This window comes from Chiloscyllium plagiosum, chromosome 17 (genome assembly GCF_004010195.1).
Source record: "Chiloscyllium plagiosum isolate BGI_BamShark_2017 chromosome 17, ASM401019v2, whole genome shotgun sequence".
NCBI lineage: Eukaryota > Metazoa > Chordata > Chondrichthyes > Orectolobiformes > Hemiscylliidae > Chiloscyllium > Chiloscyllium plagiosum.
The window spans coordinates 51,817,292-51,837,037 of record NC_057726.1 but is presented as its reverse complement, the minus strand read 5'-3'; the positions used below and the strand labels follow the sequence as shown (position 1 = coordinate 51,837,037).

At 39.5% G+C, this 19,746-nt stretch overlaps 1 protein-coding gene across 4 annotated transcripts in view; it reads right to left on the bottom strand.

The window, feature by feature from the left end:
* The window catches only part of carmil2 (capping protein regulator and myosin 1 linker 2), a 179,955-nt gene that overhangs the window by 87,540 nt on the left and 72,669 nt on the right, over positions 1 to 19,746 (bottom strand). For all 4 annotated transcript variants that reach the window (XM_043707063.1, XM_043707061.1, XM_043707062.1 and 1 more), the window contains 6 exons: positions 17,403 to 17,491; positions 16,134 to 16,228; positions 10,356 to 10,442; positions 7,404 to 7,513; positions 4,843 to 4,920; positions 990 to 1,066 (listed from right to left, as the gene is read on the bottom strand). In XM_043707063.1, coding sequence (XP_043562998.1) covers positions 990 to 1,066; positions 4,843 to 4,920; positions 7,404 to 7,513; positions 10,356 to 10,442; positions 16,134 to 16,228; positions 17,403 to 17,491 — 536 coding nt within the window. The remainder of the gene's footprint in view (positions 1 to 989; positions 1,067 to 4,842; positions 4,921 to 7,403; positions 7,514 to 10,355; positions 10,443 to 16,133; positions 16,229 to 17,402; positions 17,492 to 19,746) is intronic.

The following is a 19,746-nucleotide window of genomic DNA, read 5'->3' as shown; positions in this document are numbered from 1 at the left end:
AATGAGAGGACAAGAATCATTCCAATTGCATATTTATAGGGTGGAATAATACATTTGGTTCTGATGTAGAAGCAAGCCATTCAGCCCAACAAATCTGCTCCACCATTCAATGAGATCATGGCTGATCTGATAATCTTCAACTGCATCTTCCTTCCTTATTCCCACAAACTTTGATGTTTTTTTATTCATTCATGGGCCAGTGTTTATTGCCTGTCCTTAATTGAGTCAACTAGATTGCTGTGGGTCTGGAGTCACAAGTTGGTCAGACCAGGTAAGGATGGCAGATTTCCTTCCCGAAAGCATATCAATGAACCAAGTGGATTTTTCTTGAAAATCAACAATGGATTCACGGTCATCGTTAGACTCTTCATTCCAGATTTTTATTGAATTCAAACTCCATCATCTGCCATGGTGGGATTTGAACCCAGATCACCAGAATATTACTTGGGTCTTTGGATTAATAGATGGAAATGTGTTGCTGGAAAAGCGCAGCAGGTCATGCTGCCTGACCTGCTGCGCTTTTCCAGCAACACATTTCCATCTCTGATCTCCAGCATCTGCAGACCTCACTTTCTCCTCTTTGGATTAATAGTCCTGCGATAGTACCACAAGGCCATCACCTTCCTTAGAATTAGAATTCTATCTAACTCAGCTTTGAATAACTTAACGACAGCTTTGATAGCTCTCTGTAGTGAAGAATTCTACAGATTCACTATTCTGTCGAGAATTATAAGTGAGTTCTCCTCAATTTTACAGTTATAATTTCACAGAAATGCCTGATAATCAAAGGTTATCTGGCAGCCACCCATAGTTTGTTTATTGTCATCTCAAATTCACTGAAGATAATCAAGTCGATCAAGGTCGTGTGATATTGACTGATTTTGAGGTTTGTGCTCCTACCAGCAGCTATTTTAAGTGAATCACCTTATAGAGCAATCAAACAGCAGCTAAAGAATTTAAATCATTTGACGTCAACAGCTTCTTCTTACTTGTGGGAAAATACATTTCGGTCGAGGATTAGAGAGGTCAGATGTGCACAACATCCACGATTCAATGCTCCAAAAAGCTGAAAAAAAGGAATACAGAAAATCAGCAATGGAACACCAGAATTAAAAAAAAACGACAGACATAACTTTACCATTATGTAAAAGCTTTTTATAGAACCTTATGAAAACCTCAATTTCTAATTTTTAAAAATCCTGTCATAGGATGTTGGCATTGTTGGCTGGGCCAGTAAATATAGCCCATCTCTGGTTTCCCTTGAGGTAATGGTGGTGGTGAGCTGCCTTCTTGAACTGCTGCAGTCCAATTGTTATAAGTACACCCACAATGCCCTTTGGGAGGGAGTTCCAGGATTTTGACCCAGCAACACTGAAAGAATGGCAATATATTTCCAAGTCGCGATAGTGAATGGCTTGGTGGGGGGCTGGGGGAAGGGAGACAATGTATAGGTGTCCGCATGTATATTCTAGCCTTTTCCTCTTTGATAGTATCTTTTGAACCCATGATAACTACTAACTAAGGAGCGTTGGTGAATTTTGGCAGTGCATCTTCTAAATGGCACATACAGCTACTACTGAGCATCAATGATGAAGGAAGTCAATATTTGTGGATGTGATGCCATCCAAGGAGGCTGTTCTGACCTGGATGGTATCAAGCTTCTTGAGCATAGTTGGAGCTGCATTCATCCAAGTAAATGGGGAGTATTCCATCATATCCTGACTGGTGCCCTGTAGATGATCGGCAGGTTTTGGGGAGTCAGAAAGTGAGTTACTTGCTGCAAGACTGCTAGTCTTTGACTGATCTTGTGGCAAGATACTTATACGGCTAATTCAATTCAGTTTGTAGTCAATAGTAACCTCAGGATATCGATAGTAGCTTTATTCTATTATTGAATGTGAAAGGGCGATGGCTAGATTCTTTCTTGTTGAAGATGGTCATTGCATGGCACTTAAGTGGCACAAACGTTACTTGCCACTTGCCAGCCTCATACCTGGATATTTTCCTGGTTTTGCAGTATTTGGACATGGATTCCTTCAGCATCTAAGCAATTGTGAATGGTGCTGAATATTGTGCAATCATTAGCGATTATTCCCACATCTGACCTGATGATGGAAGCAAGGTCACTGATTAACCAGCTGAAGATGGTCGGGCTGAAACACTATCCTAAGGAACCTACATGTACTGTACCAAAAATAAGTGGGGAGGCAAATTGTGAGGATGACACAAAGACTGTACAGAGGGATATAGACAGGTTAAGCAAATGGGCAAAAACTTGGCTGACAGAATGGATTGCTGGAAAATATGAGGCTATGCATTTTGGCAGGAAGATTAGAGGAGCTGAATGTTATTTAAATAGAGAAAAGACTCCCAGAAACTTACAGCAGAGAGATTAGGTAGTCCTTGGGCATAAATCTTAAAACACTAGTGTAAAGCTCAGCAGTAATAGAGAAGGCAAATGGAACATTAGCCTTTATTTCAAAGAGAATTGACTACAAAAATACAGATGCTTTCTAAACCTATACAAGGCATTCAGACCACAGGTGGAATACTGTGAACAGTTTTGGGACACTTATCTAAGGAAAGACAGACTGTTTTTGGAGATAATGCAGAGAAAGTTCACTAGGCTGAACCTGGCTATAGAGTGACTGGGGAGAGGTTGAGTAGGTTTGTTCTGTACTCACTGGAGGTTAGAAGAATGAATGGCAAGCTTATTGAAATAGACAAGATTCTTAGGGGAACTTGGCAGGGTAGATGCAGAAAAGTTGTATCGCTTTGTGGGAGGCTCTAAGACCAGATAGTAGAATCTCAGGAAAAAGGGTGGTTCTAAGACAGAAATGAGAAGGAAGTTCTTCTTTCAGAGAGTAGTAAATTTGTAATTCTTTACTATAACGTGCTGTCAAAGATGTGTCTTCAAATATATACAAGGTTGAGATTCACAGATTTTTAATCAGCAAGGGAATGAAGAATTATGTACTCGAACAGCCAAACTGTTCGAGTACAGCACTATCATCCACCCAACAATGTGGAAAATTGCCCATCAAGACCAGAAGGTAGAGTTGAAAATGATCAGGCCAGTCGTGATCTCATTGAATGCGCAGAGGACATATCTGGGCAATTTTCCACATTGTTGGGTGGATGATAGTGCTGTACTCGAACAGTTTGGCTAGGGGCTATCAAGTTCCGGAATGAAGCATTCAATACTATTGCTGGAATATTGTCTGTGATGTTAGGGACCTCTGGAGAAGGGCAAGGTGGATTATCCACTCAGTATTTCTGGCTGAAGTTTGTTGCACATGCTTCAGCCTTACGTTCTGCAGTGATTTGCTAGGTTCCCCATTGATGATAGGGATATTTGTGGATCCTCTTCCTCAAATTACTTACTTAAATATCCTCCACCATTTACTACTGGATGTGGCAGGACTGCAGAGCTTAGATCTGACCCATTTATTGTGGAATTGCTTAGCCTCTTATCACTTACTGTTTGTTATGTAAGTCAAACTGGTTTTGTAGCTTCAACAGGATGACACCTCATTTTTAGGTATGCTTGATGGTGCTCCTGGCTTGCCTTCCTGTACTCTTAATTGAACCAGGTCTGATCCCTTGGCTTGATGGTAATGGTAAAGTAGGGGATATGTCAGGCCATGAGGCTGCAGTACAATTTAGCTTGCTGATGGCCCACAACACCTCATGTGTATGCCTAATCTGGAGTTGCTAGATCTGTTTATGTTATCACAGAATCATTTTAAAGTAAATGGCAGGTATGTCAGCCTATAGAGAGGTTTGACAGTGATACAACAGTGCCATCTGTTGGTGACTATATACACTTTGACAAAGAAATCGGTGAGAAATAAATTTGCATCTTTCACCACCTATGGTGTTCCAAAGAACTTCACCAGCATTATGAAGTGAATCACAGTTGCATTGTGGGACAAAGCAATGTGTCAATTTATGCACAAAAGATCCCACCAATAGTAATGTAATAAATGACCACATAGGTAGTTTTTTTTTCTGACACTGGTCAAGGGGCAGGTGAGTACAAAGTTCTGAATCTAGATTTTGCTGTTTGGGGTATTGGGGCAGGTGTAAAAGGGCTGTCCCCAGGTCAGAGGTTGTAAGCCTCCTATCTGGCACATTGATGGAACAACATTGCTGAAAATCAAAGTGCAAATTACCCTCCTGATAACGTAGGCACAGAATGAAACACTTCACTTGCATGATTGTTAGATGTCACAAAATATATTACAGCTCATGAAATATTTTTTGTTGTAATGAAGGAAACACAGTGTCTAATTTGCTCATAGCCATCTCCCAGAAGCAGGAAGGTGATAATAATTAAATAATATATTTTTGTACTGATTTAAGGATAAATATTGATCAGGACAAGGGTTAACTCTCTTGCTCTTCTTCAAAACATGGGATTTTTATATTCTACTGAGGGGGCAGATGGAACCTCCAAATAATAACACACCTTAAAGATGGTACTGTTGACGACAGTGGAGGTGGGAATAAAAAGGAGGAGGTGAATAAAAGATAAAATTGCATGTGTACTGTGAAAGAATATCTCTTGTTATCCTATTGTAACATCAATGCTAACACAACAATTAACAAATCCACATATTCACTCGTTTCATGCGGAGGTAAAAAATCTTTTGAAAAAACAATGATACCATTCGCATTAGAAAAAAAAGTATGTTGTGCTGTGTTTTCCAGCTTTCTGCTGCAGAAATAAGACTAAAACTGCAAAAGGACTTAAAGTGACATATTATTCCTGCCTTCCTAGATGGAGATAATGTTAGAGAATGTTAGTCTTTTAAGAATACCAAAAACTGTGGTACTTACAGAATCCAGAGCACAATCAGTACCTGCCAGATCCAGATGAGTCAGGGCATTCGGATGGGAAATGAAATTATAAAATATCTGGCACAAAAAGCAAGAAGTCATTTTTGTAAATATTTTGACTGAATTTCTTATGGTCAAATCATTTTATATGTTTAAGTGATAAATATTCAATCATAAGGTTGAATATTTAAGTATGAAATAATATTCAATTCCTGCATTTTTTGGTTTTATTCCGAAATAGAGATTAAAATAGCTTTCTTGTAAATGGTTGACTTACTCATCAAATGGGTCCTCTTGGTATATTGGCAAATACTGCCAGCCAGCACAATTGCTATGCAAAGATGTGTCTGGGCCATTGAAATACCAACTTTGAGGTTTTCCTAATGTTCTTGTCACATTGGATATACCAAAAAATAGATGCCAGGTTTGACAGTCATGCAAACACAAAGCAGGCAAGTATCTATCCAGAGGTAGCTTTGCCTGCTTTGAGTTTTCAGGACTGTCAAACCATAATGCAATACCTTACATTTATCCAATTAAACTACGTCTGCCAATCCTTTGCCCATTGACCCAATTGATCAAGATCTCTTTCAAATTTTAGCCAACTTTTTTTCACTGTCCACTATACCGTACATTTAGGTATCATCTGCTATTTTCATCCAAGTCATTTATATAAATTACAAATAATTAGAAGATACATGTGATTGTTACAAAGCCTTAAAAATTTGATTTAAACCTAAATACCCAAATGTCCCAGCTGCCAATGTGGGAGGCATTTTAACCAAATGTTGAATGTCAGTGAGGTGGCTACATTTTGGGGGTGAAAAATGATAGATGTATGAGGATACAACAAAATGAAGTAAGTGTTTGAAGGGTTAATTCTAGCTTGTATTTCCTTGCCTTTCGTTATTTGATGGTTGCAAGAATGTTGACCATAACCCATGTGTGAGTTCCCCTCAAACAGCAAATTAAAATCATTTGATATGCTGAGTCTAGTTGAGCTTGTATTATTTTGGGTAACAGTAAGCTTGTGGTTAAAAAGACATACACTGACAAATAACTGATGGTTGACAACAGATCATAATCCAAGGCAAGGCCAAAGTATTTGTAATAAGACCATGGTTTACTGAGTATAGTTATAGGGTTAATACTATAACAGTAGTCAGTGTTTTTTAAATTTCTCAGGATTGTTGAAAACTTAACTGAGCAACAACTCACAGAAGTTGAGAGGTCACCTTGAATCTACAAAGCAGGTTGTGATACTTGTCATTTAATGTGACCCAAATGTTACAACACTATCTCTGCCAATATTTTTCAAAACTAGTTATTGAAAATCCTCTTGTTATAATACATTAACATCTGCAGACATTATTACTGAAAGAATAACTGCTCTCTGCTGTGACAATGAAAGTAAAGAAATCCACTTACAAAAATGCTTCCATTTTATCTCTAAGAACTACAGGGAGTCAGCCATGTATTTAGGTCATAATACACAGGAGCAGAATTAGGCCATTCAGCTCATCGAGTCACTCCATTCAATCATGGCTGATATGTTTCTCAACCCTATTCTCCTGCATTCTCCCTGTAACCCTTGATCCCCTTAATAAACAAAGGTCTCTTCCCTAGGGTGGGGGAGTTCAAAGCTAGAGAGCATAACTTTAAGGCAAGAGGAGAAAATTTTTTAAAAACACACGCGGAGCAACTTTTACACACAGATTCATGTATGGAATGAACAGCCAGACAATGTGGTCGGTACATGTACGATTACAACATGTAAAAGAATTTGGATAAGGACATGAATAGAAAAGGTTCGGAGATATATGGGCCAAATGCAGGCAAGTGGGACTAGTTTAGTTCAGGAAACTTGGTCAGCATGGATTAGTTGGATTGAAGGGTCTGTTTCCGTGCTGTTTGACAACAATTCTGCTTGAAAATAACTAGCTTGTATATGGTATTTTCCTTTCCATAATTAATTGAAACTAACTCTTTCTGCAAAATATTGGAAGATCGATAGATAAGGAAGTGTTGAATTGGTCACTGTGGTTTTGTGCATCATGTTATTAGTCAGACTGAAAATAAGATCCCAGGACATGGGTTGCCAATTTGCCATCATCCATTTTACACGACCAGATTCAATAATAACCCATACCACTTTTAAACAAGTTAGCTAAAATCAATTTAGAAAGTTGGACACCAGTTTGCAAGATACTAGCAACCTTCATTGATGAGAAATTGTCTCAATATTTACTCAACATTTACAAAGTGGAATTAGGAATGGGTCTGAGAATGTCTGTTGAGAAGGAAGTTATTTGGGTCAGGGGAAAGCTTTGTATAAACAGGAACTTAATCGAAAGTTTCTCAATTTCAACTTTCATTGCAAAGATTACTAATTCCCATCTTGTCCTTTTGAAATCAATTGCATTATTAATAGTGAGTGGAGTTGCCATACTGACATATGGCACATGGACTAGATGAGAATAATCAGATACTGACTAAATGTTTAGGCCTTCAGAAAACTAAATCATCATTTGATGCCTATGTTCCTGCTTGTATTCACTTACACAGGTATCTTCAGCAGCTAATATCCCTGGATTTCCAGAGAGGTCCAGGTGAACAAGAGACGATGTAAAAACTTCATTTGCAATCAACGATTGAGCCAAAGAGTTAAGACCTGAAAAAGTGAAGAGGAAAGATGAAAAACATATGCAGAGAACTAAGTTACAGAAAGGTCAACAAAAATTGATTTTATTTATCTACTGAACATACTACTTTGTAACATGTAGATAAACAACACTCCATATTTGAATTATTCTCTTTGAGACAATAATTTACGTTTTGAGTACTGGCATTGAGGTCATAATCTATAACTTGACTATTTCCACTGAGGCAGAGGTTAATGGAATTTTTTTTCCAACAACAGCAGAGAAAGCTAAAAAATGGTTATTTATTCTATTTCATTAGAAATTCTACCAGTGTTCCAAAGTTACAATGAGGCACTGCAGACACTTATGGAAATACAGTGCCAGCTTCTCCAAGTCGACGAATATGACTTCCTTCTATATCACTGCTCAGTAAGTTTCACTACATACATGTATCTGTATATTGAAGAGATGTGAAGATTAGTAAAACTCGGTTGTATGAATAAGTCTTCCTGTTACTCATGTTCAAGCTACTTGTACAAGTGACCAAAAGATGCCCAGCACCTATTGATCCATGTTCATTATCCACTTCCAAGGAAAAGGGAAAAACATGGAGACACAACTGGCATTGCCAAATTTAGACTCATGTAAAGTGGTAACAATTTAATTCCTCTTGCTAAATATTTGCATATTACTTGTTACTTAATTCATGTATATAGCCTGAATGATAATTTTTCTTTTTGCTAATGTTCACATTCAATATATTGGTGTTTGATCACTGGTTTTTGTCCTCTAGTCGTTATGTGTTTTGTCAATCTATACATTAACAAAAGTTGCTGTACCAACCCAACATACAGATGGTCATTGCATCACACTATCACATATAGTCCTTAAAGGCAGCTCAGAGTCGCATGAAGAAAATGCATGATTATAACATTAAATGACTATGTATTAGAATGCTAATCATTTAGTTTGGCAATTCTCTCTTTCCTTATGGAGTACTAAAATGATTTATGATAAATTTAAAACCAAATTTCAAAAGGGACATTAAATGCCATATAAGAAAAAAAAGTGTAGATAGAGTCATAGTGTCATAGAGATGTACAGCACAGAAACAGACCCTTCAGTCCAACTCGTCTATTTCGACCAGATAGCCCAACCTAATCTAGTCCCACCTGCCAGCACCTGGCCCATTTCCCTCCAAACCCTTCCTATTCATATACCCATCCAGATGCCTTTTAAATGTTGCAATTGTACTAGTCTCCACCACTTCCTCTGGCAGCCATTACATACACGTACCACCCTCTGCATGAAAAAGTTGCCCCCTAGGTCTCTTTTATATCTTTCCCCTCTCACCCTAAACCTATGCCTATAGTTCTGGAGTCCCCCACCCCAGGGAAGAGACGTTGTCTATTTATCCTATCCATGCCCCTCATGATTTTATAAACCTCTATAAGGTCCCCCCTCAGCCTCAGACTCTCCAGGGAAAACAGCCCCAGCCTATTCAACCTCTCCCTACAGCTCAAATCCTCCAATCCTGGCAACATTCTTGTAGATCTTTTCTGAACCCTGTCAAGTTTCACAATATCTTTCCGATAGAAGGAGACCAGAAATAAGAATTTAATCATTGTTAGGCCTTAGATGTTATCTAGAAAATACATAGGTTGAAATAAAATCAAAAATTGCTGGAGAAACTCAGCATGTCTTGTAGCATCTGTGGAGAGAGAAACACAGAGTTAATCTTTCAAGTCTAATGACTTTTTTTTGGGAACATCCTGAGAGACGGTTGAAATTAAATTTAGTGGGGGATGTATTGTTTGACCCCACTCTCCAAAAGAAAAACACTGACTTGTAACTGGAATTTACTCCAAAGACCTTAAGCAGGTGAACAGTGGATTTAAGCCCGATGGAGATCCTTCTGGCCAATCTGATTGCCTAGACAGCAGTGTCATTACTGGGTATTACTGGGATTGCAAGGAGGCCCATGAAGATTGGGGAGGTATCCTGAACTCACCTAAGTCTCAAGCATTTTGTGCATGTCGGTATAGGGAGGCCGAGAAGGACTGGTAGACTGAAATCAAGTGACAAAGGGATAGTAACATCTTGAGAATGAAGGGGAGCTTCAGTACACAAAAAACATCCCTCAAAGAATGTATCCCCTCTTCCTTCCAATCTTTTAACCAGTGTCCCACCTGCACACAATTTAGTGGGGATTGTACTGGGGAACAGGCAGGCAAGCAGTGGGCTAGCCATGCAATATATTTTATATGTTCCAGCATTGCTAAAAACATGCCAGGCCTGTGAGGTGGGGATGGGTAATACCGAACCTTTTACTATTTTCCTTATTTTAAAAGTGTCACATGAAGTTATAAAATATAATAAATTTCAAATATAAATTATAACATTAGCCCCTTTAAAAACACCCAGCAACTGAAAATAATCCTTTCTGAATCAATTCAACAACACAATGCAGGGAACTGTTATATGGAGTTTTTACATGGTAATGGATGCAAATAGATGTGTGGCCATGTGCATTTAGGATTACCTTCATTTTACCTAAGTTTCAAATGGTGAGGTCCATGCACATGAAAGTCTAATGCACATGACTAATGCTAGACTTCTTGCACAATTGTACTGAGTAAAACTGAAAGTTGTTTTGCAAAGTTACAAACTGAACCCAATGATGATGCAGAACAAGGCTTTTTCGTAGTTAATTTGCACTCCAAATACTTCCCTGTTCCTCTACCATTGTAGATGACAGGTTCATATATAAGGATAACTTCAATTTATTTTTAAAACAGCATGAGATCTACATAGAAACAGCTGTATCTAAGCTGTGGCTGGCTTAAACTTGGTTTCTTGGTGAAGGCCTACCTTTTGCAGTCAGTGATGTTCTGGAGAGGTTGAGATACTTCAGTCCTTTGGACAGTTTTTCAAACTGCTGACTGAGTGCTGACACCCCTATTAAAGAGAAAGGTGACTGATTTATTACCGATGTATTTTATTATCGATTATTGCTGTATGACAAATATCATTGATCACTTTTTTTTGCTTAAATCATCAACTTTTCAATGTTCCTCTCTGCCTTCCATATGACCTTCTCCATCCTGGTAAGAGCAGTGAAGCCCTTTCTCCATTTTGTTCAGACACCGGTTCAGAATTCAGACGGTGAGGATCATGTGGTTAACCACTTATCTTACCATCTGATAGCGCTATGAAGTCACATTTTAAGTGTTTAATAAATGGTGAAGTAAATGAGTTAAGAAAATGTCCGTTCATCTTGTTAGACTGAGCTTTTTTTCTTTAAATTTTAATCCTTATCCAGTAGTCAACTATGTGCATGACACCTGCGGGATCCAAATGTTAAGACTTAATTGGGGATAACTGAGTTTCCATAGAAATATTGCAGTTTAGCCATTTGAATCTAATATATTGCAATCAGGATTAGCAAAATCATATTCCCTTGGTTGAAGCTGGTATGTTAAATGTATGACAGCCTTGGAAGTGTCTAATCTTCCAACATCATTTTTAAAAAGAAGCATTTGCAAAACAAATGATCCAAAAAAGCCAATTTGAGAAACAAAAATATCAGCAAGATTTCTCAGTATTATTTTCTATCATTAAAAATTCCTCCTCTTGTAAATAGAAACCATGACTTGTGCTATCAAAAAAGTGTATACATTCACATCCCAAGCAGAATCCGTTTTCTAATATTGTATTGTAACAACTATAAATCATAAGAAGGGAAATAGAAAGCATTCAATGTGAACATGATAGAAAAAATAAATAGAAATTCTGTCATAAAGAAGGTCAGAACTTTTTCAAAGTTGGAATTCATCCTAGTGAATCAAAGACTAACAAAAACAAGATATTGTGGATGCCGAAAATCTGAAGTATTGAACAGAACTGGCAACACTCGCGGAAAGAAAAGCAGAGTTGATGTTTCATCAGAACAGATGTTTAAAAATATCACACTTCAGGCATCTGAAGTATTTTGTTTTTGTACAATAACAACCATCCTGTTTGGCACATTTTTCCTTCAACACAAAAAGGATCTTACACCAGAGCTGTTTTGCCCCACTTCAACTGAAACAATTTCACATTAGAAGGCTTCATGAAATTAGACACTTGAGGTTCTGAAATAGACTGATGCTTGAGGTCTGGTTATTCAGATGTTTAAACACTTAACTCCCAACCAGAATGAAGTGATTCAAGTCTCTGGACATCTTCTCAGTCAGAATTGCAACTCCAGAGTGTTTTGTGGCATTATCTCCATGATAGATGGGATAGACTTCAAACAGATCTATCAAATCAAGACCGGGCATCCATGAGATGCTGTGAGCCATCAACAGAATTGTACTCAAGTACAATCTGCAACATCATGGTCTGACATATTCCCCACTCTACAATTTACTATCAAGCCAGGGATCAACCCTGCTTCAGTGAAGAGAGCAGGAGGGTATATCAGAAACACTACGAAATGTATCTAAAAATGAGCTGTCAATCTGATGATGCTACAAAACAGGACTACACACGTTTCAAATAGCAAAATCAGCAACTAATAGAGTTCAGTGATTCCACATTCAATAGATCAGATCTAAGTTCTGCAGTGCTGCTACATCTAATCATAATGGTTTGGTCAACTAAACAACTCAATTAAAGGAGGCACCACAAATATTTTCATCCTCAATCATAGGGGACCCTAGCACATTTGTACAAAAGATAAGGCTGAAGCATTTGCAACAATCTTCAGCCAGAAGTGCTGAGAGGTCTCCAGCATCACTGATGCCAATCTTATCTTTAACCAGTTTGGTTCACTTCATGTGACACTGAAAAACAGCTGGAGGCAGTGTATACTGCAAAAGCTAAGGCCTTGACAACATTCTGTCACTAGCAGTAAAGACTTATACTGCAGAACTAGCTGTGCCCTTAGACAAGCCGTTCCAGTAGAACTACTGTATTTACCCAGTAACGTGGAAAATTACTGAGGTATGCCCTGTACACAAAAAGCAGCACAAATCTAACCCATACATTTAATATCCCATTAGTCCACTCTCGAACATCAATAAAGTAATGGGAAGTGTCATCAACAGAGATATCATAGAGTCATAGAGATGTACAGCTCGGACAGACCCTTCGGTCCAACCTGTCAATGCTGACCAGATATCCCAACCCAATCTAGTCCCACCTACCAGCACCCGGCCCACATCCCTCCAAACCCTTCCTATTCATATACCCATCCAAATGCCTCTTAAATGTTGCAATTGTACCAGCCTCCACCACATCCTCTGGCAGCTCATTCCATACACGTACCACCCTCTGCGTGAAAACGTGCCCCCTTTAGGTCTCTTTTATATCTTTCCCCTCTCACCCTAAACCTATGCACTCCAGTTTTTTTTAGATTAGATTAGATTAGATTACAGTGTGGAAACAGGCCCTTCGGCCCAACAAGTCCACACCGACCCGCCGAAGCGTAACCCACCCATACCCCTACATTTACCCCTTACCTAACACTACGGGCAATTTAGCATGGCCAATTCACCTAACCCGAACATCTTTGGACTGTGGGAGGAAACCGGAGCACCCGGAGGAAACCCACGGAGACACGGGGAGAACGTGCAAACTCCACACAGTCAGTCGCCTGAGGCGGGAATTGAACCCGGATCTCTGGCGCTGTGAGGCAGCAGTGCTAACCACTGTGCCACTGTGCCGCCCACGGTTCTGGACACCCCGACCCCAAGGAAAAAATTTTGTCTATTTATCCTATCCATGCCCCTCATAATTTTGTAAACCTCTATAAGGTCATACTCAATACTCTGACCAATGAAGGAACACATACCACATGCCTTCTTCACTAACCTATCGACCTGCAACTCTATTTTCAAGGAGTTCCAAACTGCACTACAAGATCTCTTTGTTTAGCAACACTCCCTAGGATGTTACCATTAAGTGTATAAGTCCTGCTAAGATTTTCTTTCCCAAAATGCAGCACCTCGCATTTATCTGATTTAAACTCCATCTGCCACTTCTCAGCCCATTGCTCATCTGGTCCAGATCCTGTTGTAATACGAGGTAACCCCCTTCGCTGTCCACTACACCTCTAATTTTGGGGTCATAAGAGATACTAACTATCTCTTATGCTCCCATCCAAATCATTTATGTAAATGACAAAAAGTAGAGGGCCCAGCACCGATCCTTGTGGCACTCCACTGGTCACAGGCCTCCAGTCTGAAAAACAACCCTCCACCACCACCCTCTGTCTTCTACCTTTGAGTCAGTTTTGTATCCAAATGGCTAGTTCTCCCTGTATTCCATGAGATATAACCTTGCTAACTAGTCTCTCATGGGGAATCTTGTCGAACGCCTTACTAAAGTTTATATAGATCACATCTACTGCTCTGCCCTCATCAATCTTCTTTGTTACTTCTTCAAAAACTCAATCAAGTTTGTGAGACATGATTTCCCACGCACAAAGCCATATGCCTTTCCAAATACATGTGCATCCTGTCCCTCAGGATTCCCTCCAACAACTTGCCCACCACCACCGGTCAGGCTCACCGGTCTACATTTCCCTGGCTCTTCTTAAACAGTGGCACCACGTTTGCCAACTTCCAGTCTCCCGGCACTTCACCTGTGACTACAAATATCTCAGCAATAGGCCCAGCAATCACTTCTCTAGCTTCCCACAGAGTTCTCAGGTACACCTGATCAGGTCCTGGGGATTTATCCACCTTTAACCGTTTCAAGGCATCCAGCACTTCCTCCTCTGTAATCTGGACATTTTGCAAGATGTCACCATCTATTTCCCTACAGTTTATATCTTCCATATCATTTTCCACAGTAAATACTGATGCAAAATATTCATTATTTGCATAGCAATAACCTTCTCAGATGCTTAGTTTGAGTTCCAACAGGCCATTCAGCTCTTGATCTCATTATACCCTTCAAAAATGGACAGCAATGCTGAATTCCAGAGATGAAGTGAAAGTGACAGCCCTTGGCATCAAGACTGCATTTAAGCAAATGTGGGGTAAAAGAGCCCTAACCAAAGTAGAGTCAATGAAAATTGTGAGAAAAACTCTTGTTTGTAGGCATATATGGCACAAAGAAACATCATTGTTGTGTTGGAAGTCAATAATCTGTGTTCCAGTTAGTGTCCTAGGAATAACCATCTTCAGCTGCTTCATTAATAACCTTTTCTCTAACATTTGGTCAGAAGTGGGTATATTTGCTGATGATTGCTCAATGCTCAGCACCATTTGCAACTTTTCAGATATTGAAGATGTCAATATCCACATGCAGCAAGACCTGGAAAATTTTCAGATTGGGGAGACAAGTGGCAAGTAACATTCATGCCACATATCTCCAATGAGAGAATCTAACCAACACTCCTTAACATTCACTGGCATCACCATCACTAAATCACCCACCAACAATATGTTACGACCGACTAGAAACTGAATTGGACTAGCCATATAAATGCTGTGGCTACAAGAGGAGGTCAAAAGCTAGGAATCCTGCAACGAGTATCTCATGTCCCGACATCTAGTCTGTCTACAAGGCACAAGTCAACAGTGTGTGATAGAATATGCCTCACTGGCCCAAATGACTGCAGCTCCAACAACATTCAAGACGTTTGACACCATCGAGAACAAAACAACCCATTTGATTGGCACCACATCCAGAAATATTCACTCCCTTCACCAATTATGCTTAGTTGCGCTATGTACCATTTACAAGATATACAGCAAAAGTTCATTTTGGTTGGCACATTCCAAACCCTCAAGGACCAAAGGCAGTGGATGCATGGGAATGCTAACATTTTCAGGTTTTCCTCAAAGTCACTCACCATCCTGACTTGGAAATATATCATCATTTCGTCAGAGACAACGGGTCAAAATCCTAACAGCAATATGGGTCCACATATACAAAATGGACTGTGGCACAGTAGCTCAGTGGTTAGCACTGCTGCCTCACAGCGCCCAGGACCCGGGTTCAATTCCCGCCTCGGGCAACCGTCTGTGCGGAGTTTGCACGTTCTCCCCGTGTCTGTGTGGCTTGCCTCCGGGTGCTCCGGTTTTCTCCCACAATCCAAAGATGTGCTGGTTAGGTGAATTGGCCATGCTAAATTGCCTGTAGTGTTAGGTGCAGGGGAATGAGTCTGGCTGGGTTGCTGTTTGGAGGGTTGGTGTTGACTTGTTGGGCCAAAGGGCCTGTTTCCACACTGTAGGGAATCTAATCTAAAAAAAGAATTCAAGGAGGCAATTTGCCTACCACTACCTTTTCATAGGCAACAAGGGTGGATAAATAAATGTTGACACAACCATTGTCCTAAGAATGAATCTAAAAGAAAGTGTCAGAATTCCTTAGTATGTAGCTCACCAACTGGATTGAACATAAGTAATTTGTATTTTTAGCAAGTGGAATGAAAGGTTGACTTGCAAGGAGGATACTGGAACTGACTACTAGCTATTCTTAAAGTTGCATTCATGCATTTTTTTTCCCAGTGTGTTGAGACAAGAATGTAAAGTGGAAAGTTTGTCCTTCCATTGGGCTAAACTGAGAGAAAGGAAATTCTGGCCAATATCAAAATAGTTCTGTTACAATTTTACCAGAAATAAATAGGATGAAAGTGAGGAGTTTCATGTTTACCTCTGTCCTCCAACTGATTGTTGGATAGATTTATGGTGTGAAGCGCCGGGTGGAAATTCTCTTTTAGAGCAAGTGCAATTTTTTGTCCAGCATCACTGCAAGAGTAAGACACGTAACATGCACATTGATTAACTAAAACTCAACATAACAAGAGAAACAAAGTCAGGATCACGCTTTTACTTCTCTTATTTGGGACAGAATGATGACAATGCACAGTTAAAAATGAAAGAGATGAACTTGCCTGTGTTAGATCAAGTTTCTCCTGAGTCCAATCACTGAAAACATATTGGACTAAAAATTGGACATGACCCACTTGTGGGGACAGCTTTCATGGTGCTTAATTGTCCTGTGGATGATTGTGTGATTTAGGCAGAATGCAAATTGGTGGCCTAGCATTTCATTATTTCGAAGGATTTCTTTCAAAATCAACTGTTTGAACATCATTGCTGTGTTAAGCTGAGTTAAGAAAGTTATTGTATAAAGCAAAATTAATATTTTCAAGACATTAAATATAATTTTATTCATTAAATAAGGACGTAGGAGGTTGTGGCATGGTGGGTGTATACCTACTTCTGGGCCAGAATCTCTGGATTCAAATCCAGCTTGATGATCACAAAAGGTGTGTCTTAACCCGATCAATAAGGTTGATTATCAATCTATAAATCCTTCCAATGTGCCTGTGGCAGGCATTAAGAGTGGGAGAAATTCTGAGTCAAACAGAACTGTGTGGCAGCTGCAGCATAACAATCTCCCCTTATTAAAAGACTCCATTGCAAGTTCTTACCATGAGCAAGAGTCACTCTTTCTAAGGGATTACCATACAGAAAAAAATAAGATTATTAAGCCACAACAGAATGGAAAGTTTTTTTTCAAAAGAAGGAGCAAATGGATTATTTCTTCACAATCTCAGCTAGCTGTCTATCATTCCTAATATTTAAGTCTTCAACAAAAGCAATTGGGGCGACACACATAAAACAAATAAAACAGTGAACAGCTGAATCACCAAGCTCAAAACAGTCTCAGTTCAAATCTTTCCACTGTGTTAACCTAGATTCTCACTCTATTATTCACAGCCTCTGTGAGAGTGAACAGAAGTGAATGTTACAGCACCTGGTTCAGTGTTAATACTTTATATATATGTAGGCCAATGAGGAATGGATAACACTTCACACTCTTGGAATTGCACACAGCAGATAAAAGTAGAAAGAAAAATGCATTAAATGATTGTTAACATGACAAAAACACCATCAACATTGACAGTCTACTTACAACTTCAGTCCAGCATTTTCTAAAACCAGCTCCTCCAGTTTAGTTGACAAACTGATCACATAGAGGACCTGCTCTATCACATCGGGGCTCTGGAGGTGAGAAGTAATAATGAGAAGAATAGATCATTTGCAAAGTCATCAGATAGATCCCTAATGAAGATTATCTTTTATCATTATTTGTAGTGTTGTGCGTACTAATCTTGCCAACTTGCTAATTTTCTAACTGGCTCAACATAACTACAGATTGTCAAAAAAAAGGCCAGAAAGGTAGCTCTCATGACTGGTGATCAATTTCTCTATTCGTGAAGAAATTAAAACATTTAAACTGGAGCTACAAAAATGTCTGCATTAAAATGTGGAGATCTGAATTATACTGGTACGAATTAAGCTGTTGAAAGTTAAAGAAGTCAGTCAGTCCTGGGAGAAATTAAAATGATCTATTTTGAACTTCATTCAAAATAAATGGGCCATTTATTATAAAAATGCAGGCTTTTTATGACTAGTTATCTTTTAATAAGTTGCTTCATGTGAAAAAAAGGCATCTTACCAGAACCCAAGAGCAAAGTTTGAAAGTAGCATGTCAGGTCAGTTGCCCAGTGCATTCCTGCCTCCAAGTGATTTTGCCTGAGGTGAGGTCAATGTATGAGCAGCCTGCTGACTGATGGCAACAAGCAGATGATAAGGCCAATTTAAGAGCCACTCAGGACAAGTTGCCAATGCTACTGGGACCTTCCTACCATCAACTAAGCCTCCCATTAAGGCTGGAGACTGGCAAGTACCTGGTGATGTCCCCCCACAATGAAGAGACAATTAATGCTCTTCTCAATTCATTCATGATACAGCAGACATCAGAGAGCCTTAGTTGCAGCAATAAGCATTCCTGTAGAGGATTTTGCCCTCCACAACTATGACGACATATTTATTTTAAAATGTTCGGAAGGCATCAGAGAGGACCCTCATGATAAAATATCCTCATTACGTCCGACCTCCTCAGGAGCACCCACCTTTCCTGTGGGACTGCCAGCTGTTTAGAGGTATGGGCTCTCTGAATTGGCCTCTCACCTCAGGAAACCACCTGCTATCTATCACTCAACTGTATAAATGAAGGCAAACTCTTTATTGACCACCTGTTTGTAACTGGGCAATAGACAACATTTGCTTTTAATTCCAAAGACACAAAGATGTTAAAGCCATAAGAAATATTATTGAATATTACTTTTTTTTAATGCTATTGATCACATTGATGCATCTGTCATTCTTTCTTGTACCCTTTAAAACACCACCTTCACAATCTCCTCATCTTATGCTGTATATATTCAAGATAATAGTTTTCTGGATTCTTCAGAAATGAAAGGACATTGGGATCACTGAGTAGAAAATCAGCCATTGATGGTAGAGCAGGCTTGAAAGAACCAATGGCCTATTTCTGCTCCTATTTCTCATAATCTTGCATTCTCTCTAAACCAAAACATTCACAGAATGCCAGCTCAATGGTATCTCATAGCATAGGACTGGCGAATATTTCCATGTTTGGCCTGTATAGTCAAAAGCCTTAAATTGAACAGCTATACTGTTCAGTTATGTGATCGTATAAGATCTACTGATAATGGTAAAAGTACAGGAAATGGTATTCTGAGCAATGCTGAATGTAATGCAACTCTGGGGGTTTGGCTCAGGAGGTCTCCAAAACAAACGCTACCAATACATGAGTGTTAAAAATGCACATAAGAACATAGGAATTGCTAGAGGGACAAACACCAAACTCATTCTAAATCACCTTTTCTTTACTGGTGACAGAAAGAGTTCTCCCTTTAACAGGCTGAGACATGATGGGAACAAAACCCTAGTGGTGCAGAGCCTTACAAACCACTGGAGCGCCTTTGTCTTTTTCAGCACAGCTGCCGCAATTCATAATCTGTTCATTTGATCAAGGTGACAACACAAATTTATTATATCTATTTGAGGACTTTCACTTCCATCAAGGAAGAAGTCCCATGTCTGAAAGCTGCTTACCAACCAGATAGCCAGCAGCTCTTTGTCCTGAGCAGATTGTGGGTGGCATGGTGGCTCAGTGGTTAGCACTGCTGCCTCACAGCGTCAGGGTCCTGGGTTCGATTCCAGCCTTGGGCAACTGTCTGTGTGGAGTTTAGACATTCTCCTCATGTCTGCATGGGTTTTCTCCGGGTGCTTTGGTTTCCCCCCACAATCTAAGCATGTGGAGGTTAGGTGAATTGGCCATGCTAAATTGCCCATACTATTCAGAGGTGTGTAGGTTAGGTGCATTAGTCAGGGATAAATGTAGAGTAATGGGGAATGATTGGGTAGGTGGGTTGGTGTGGACTTGT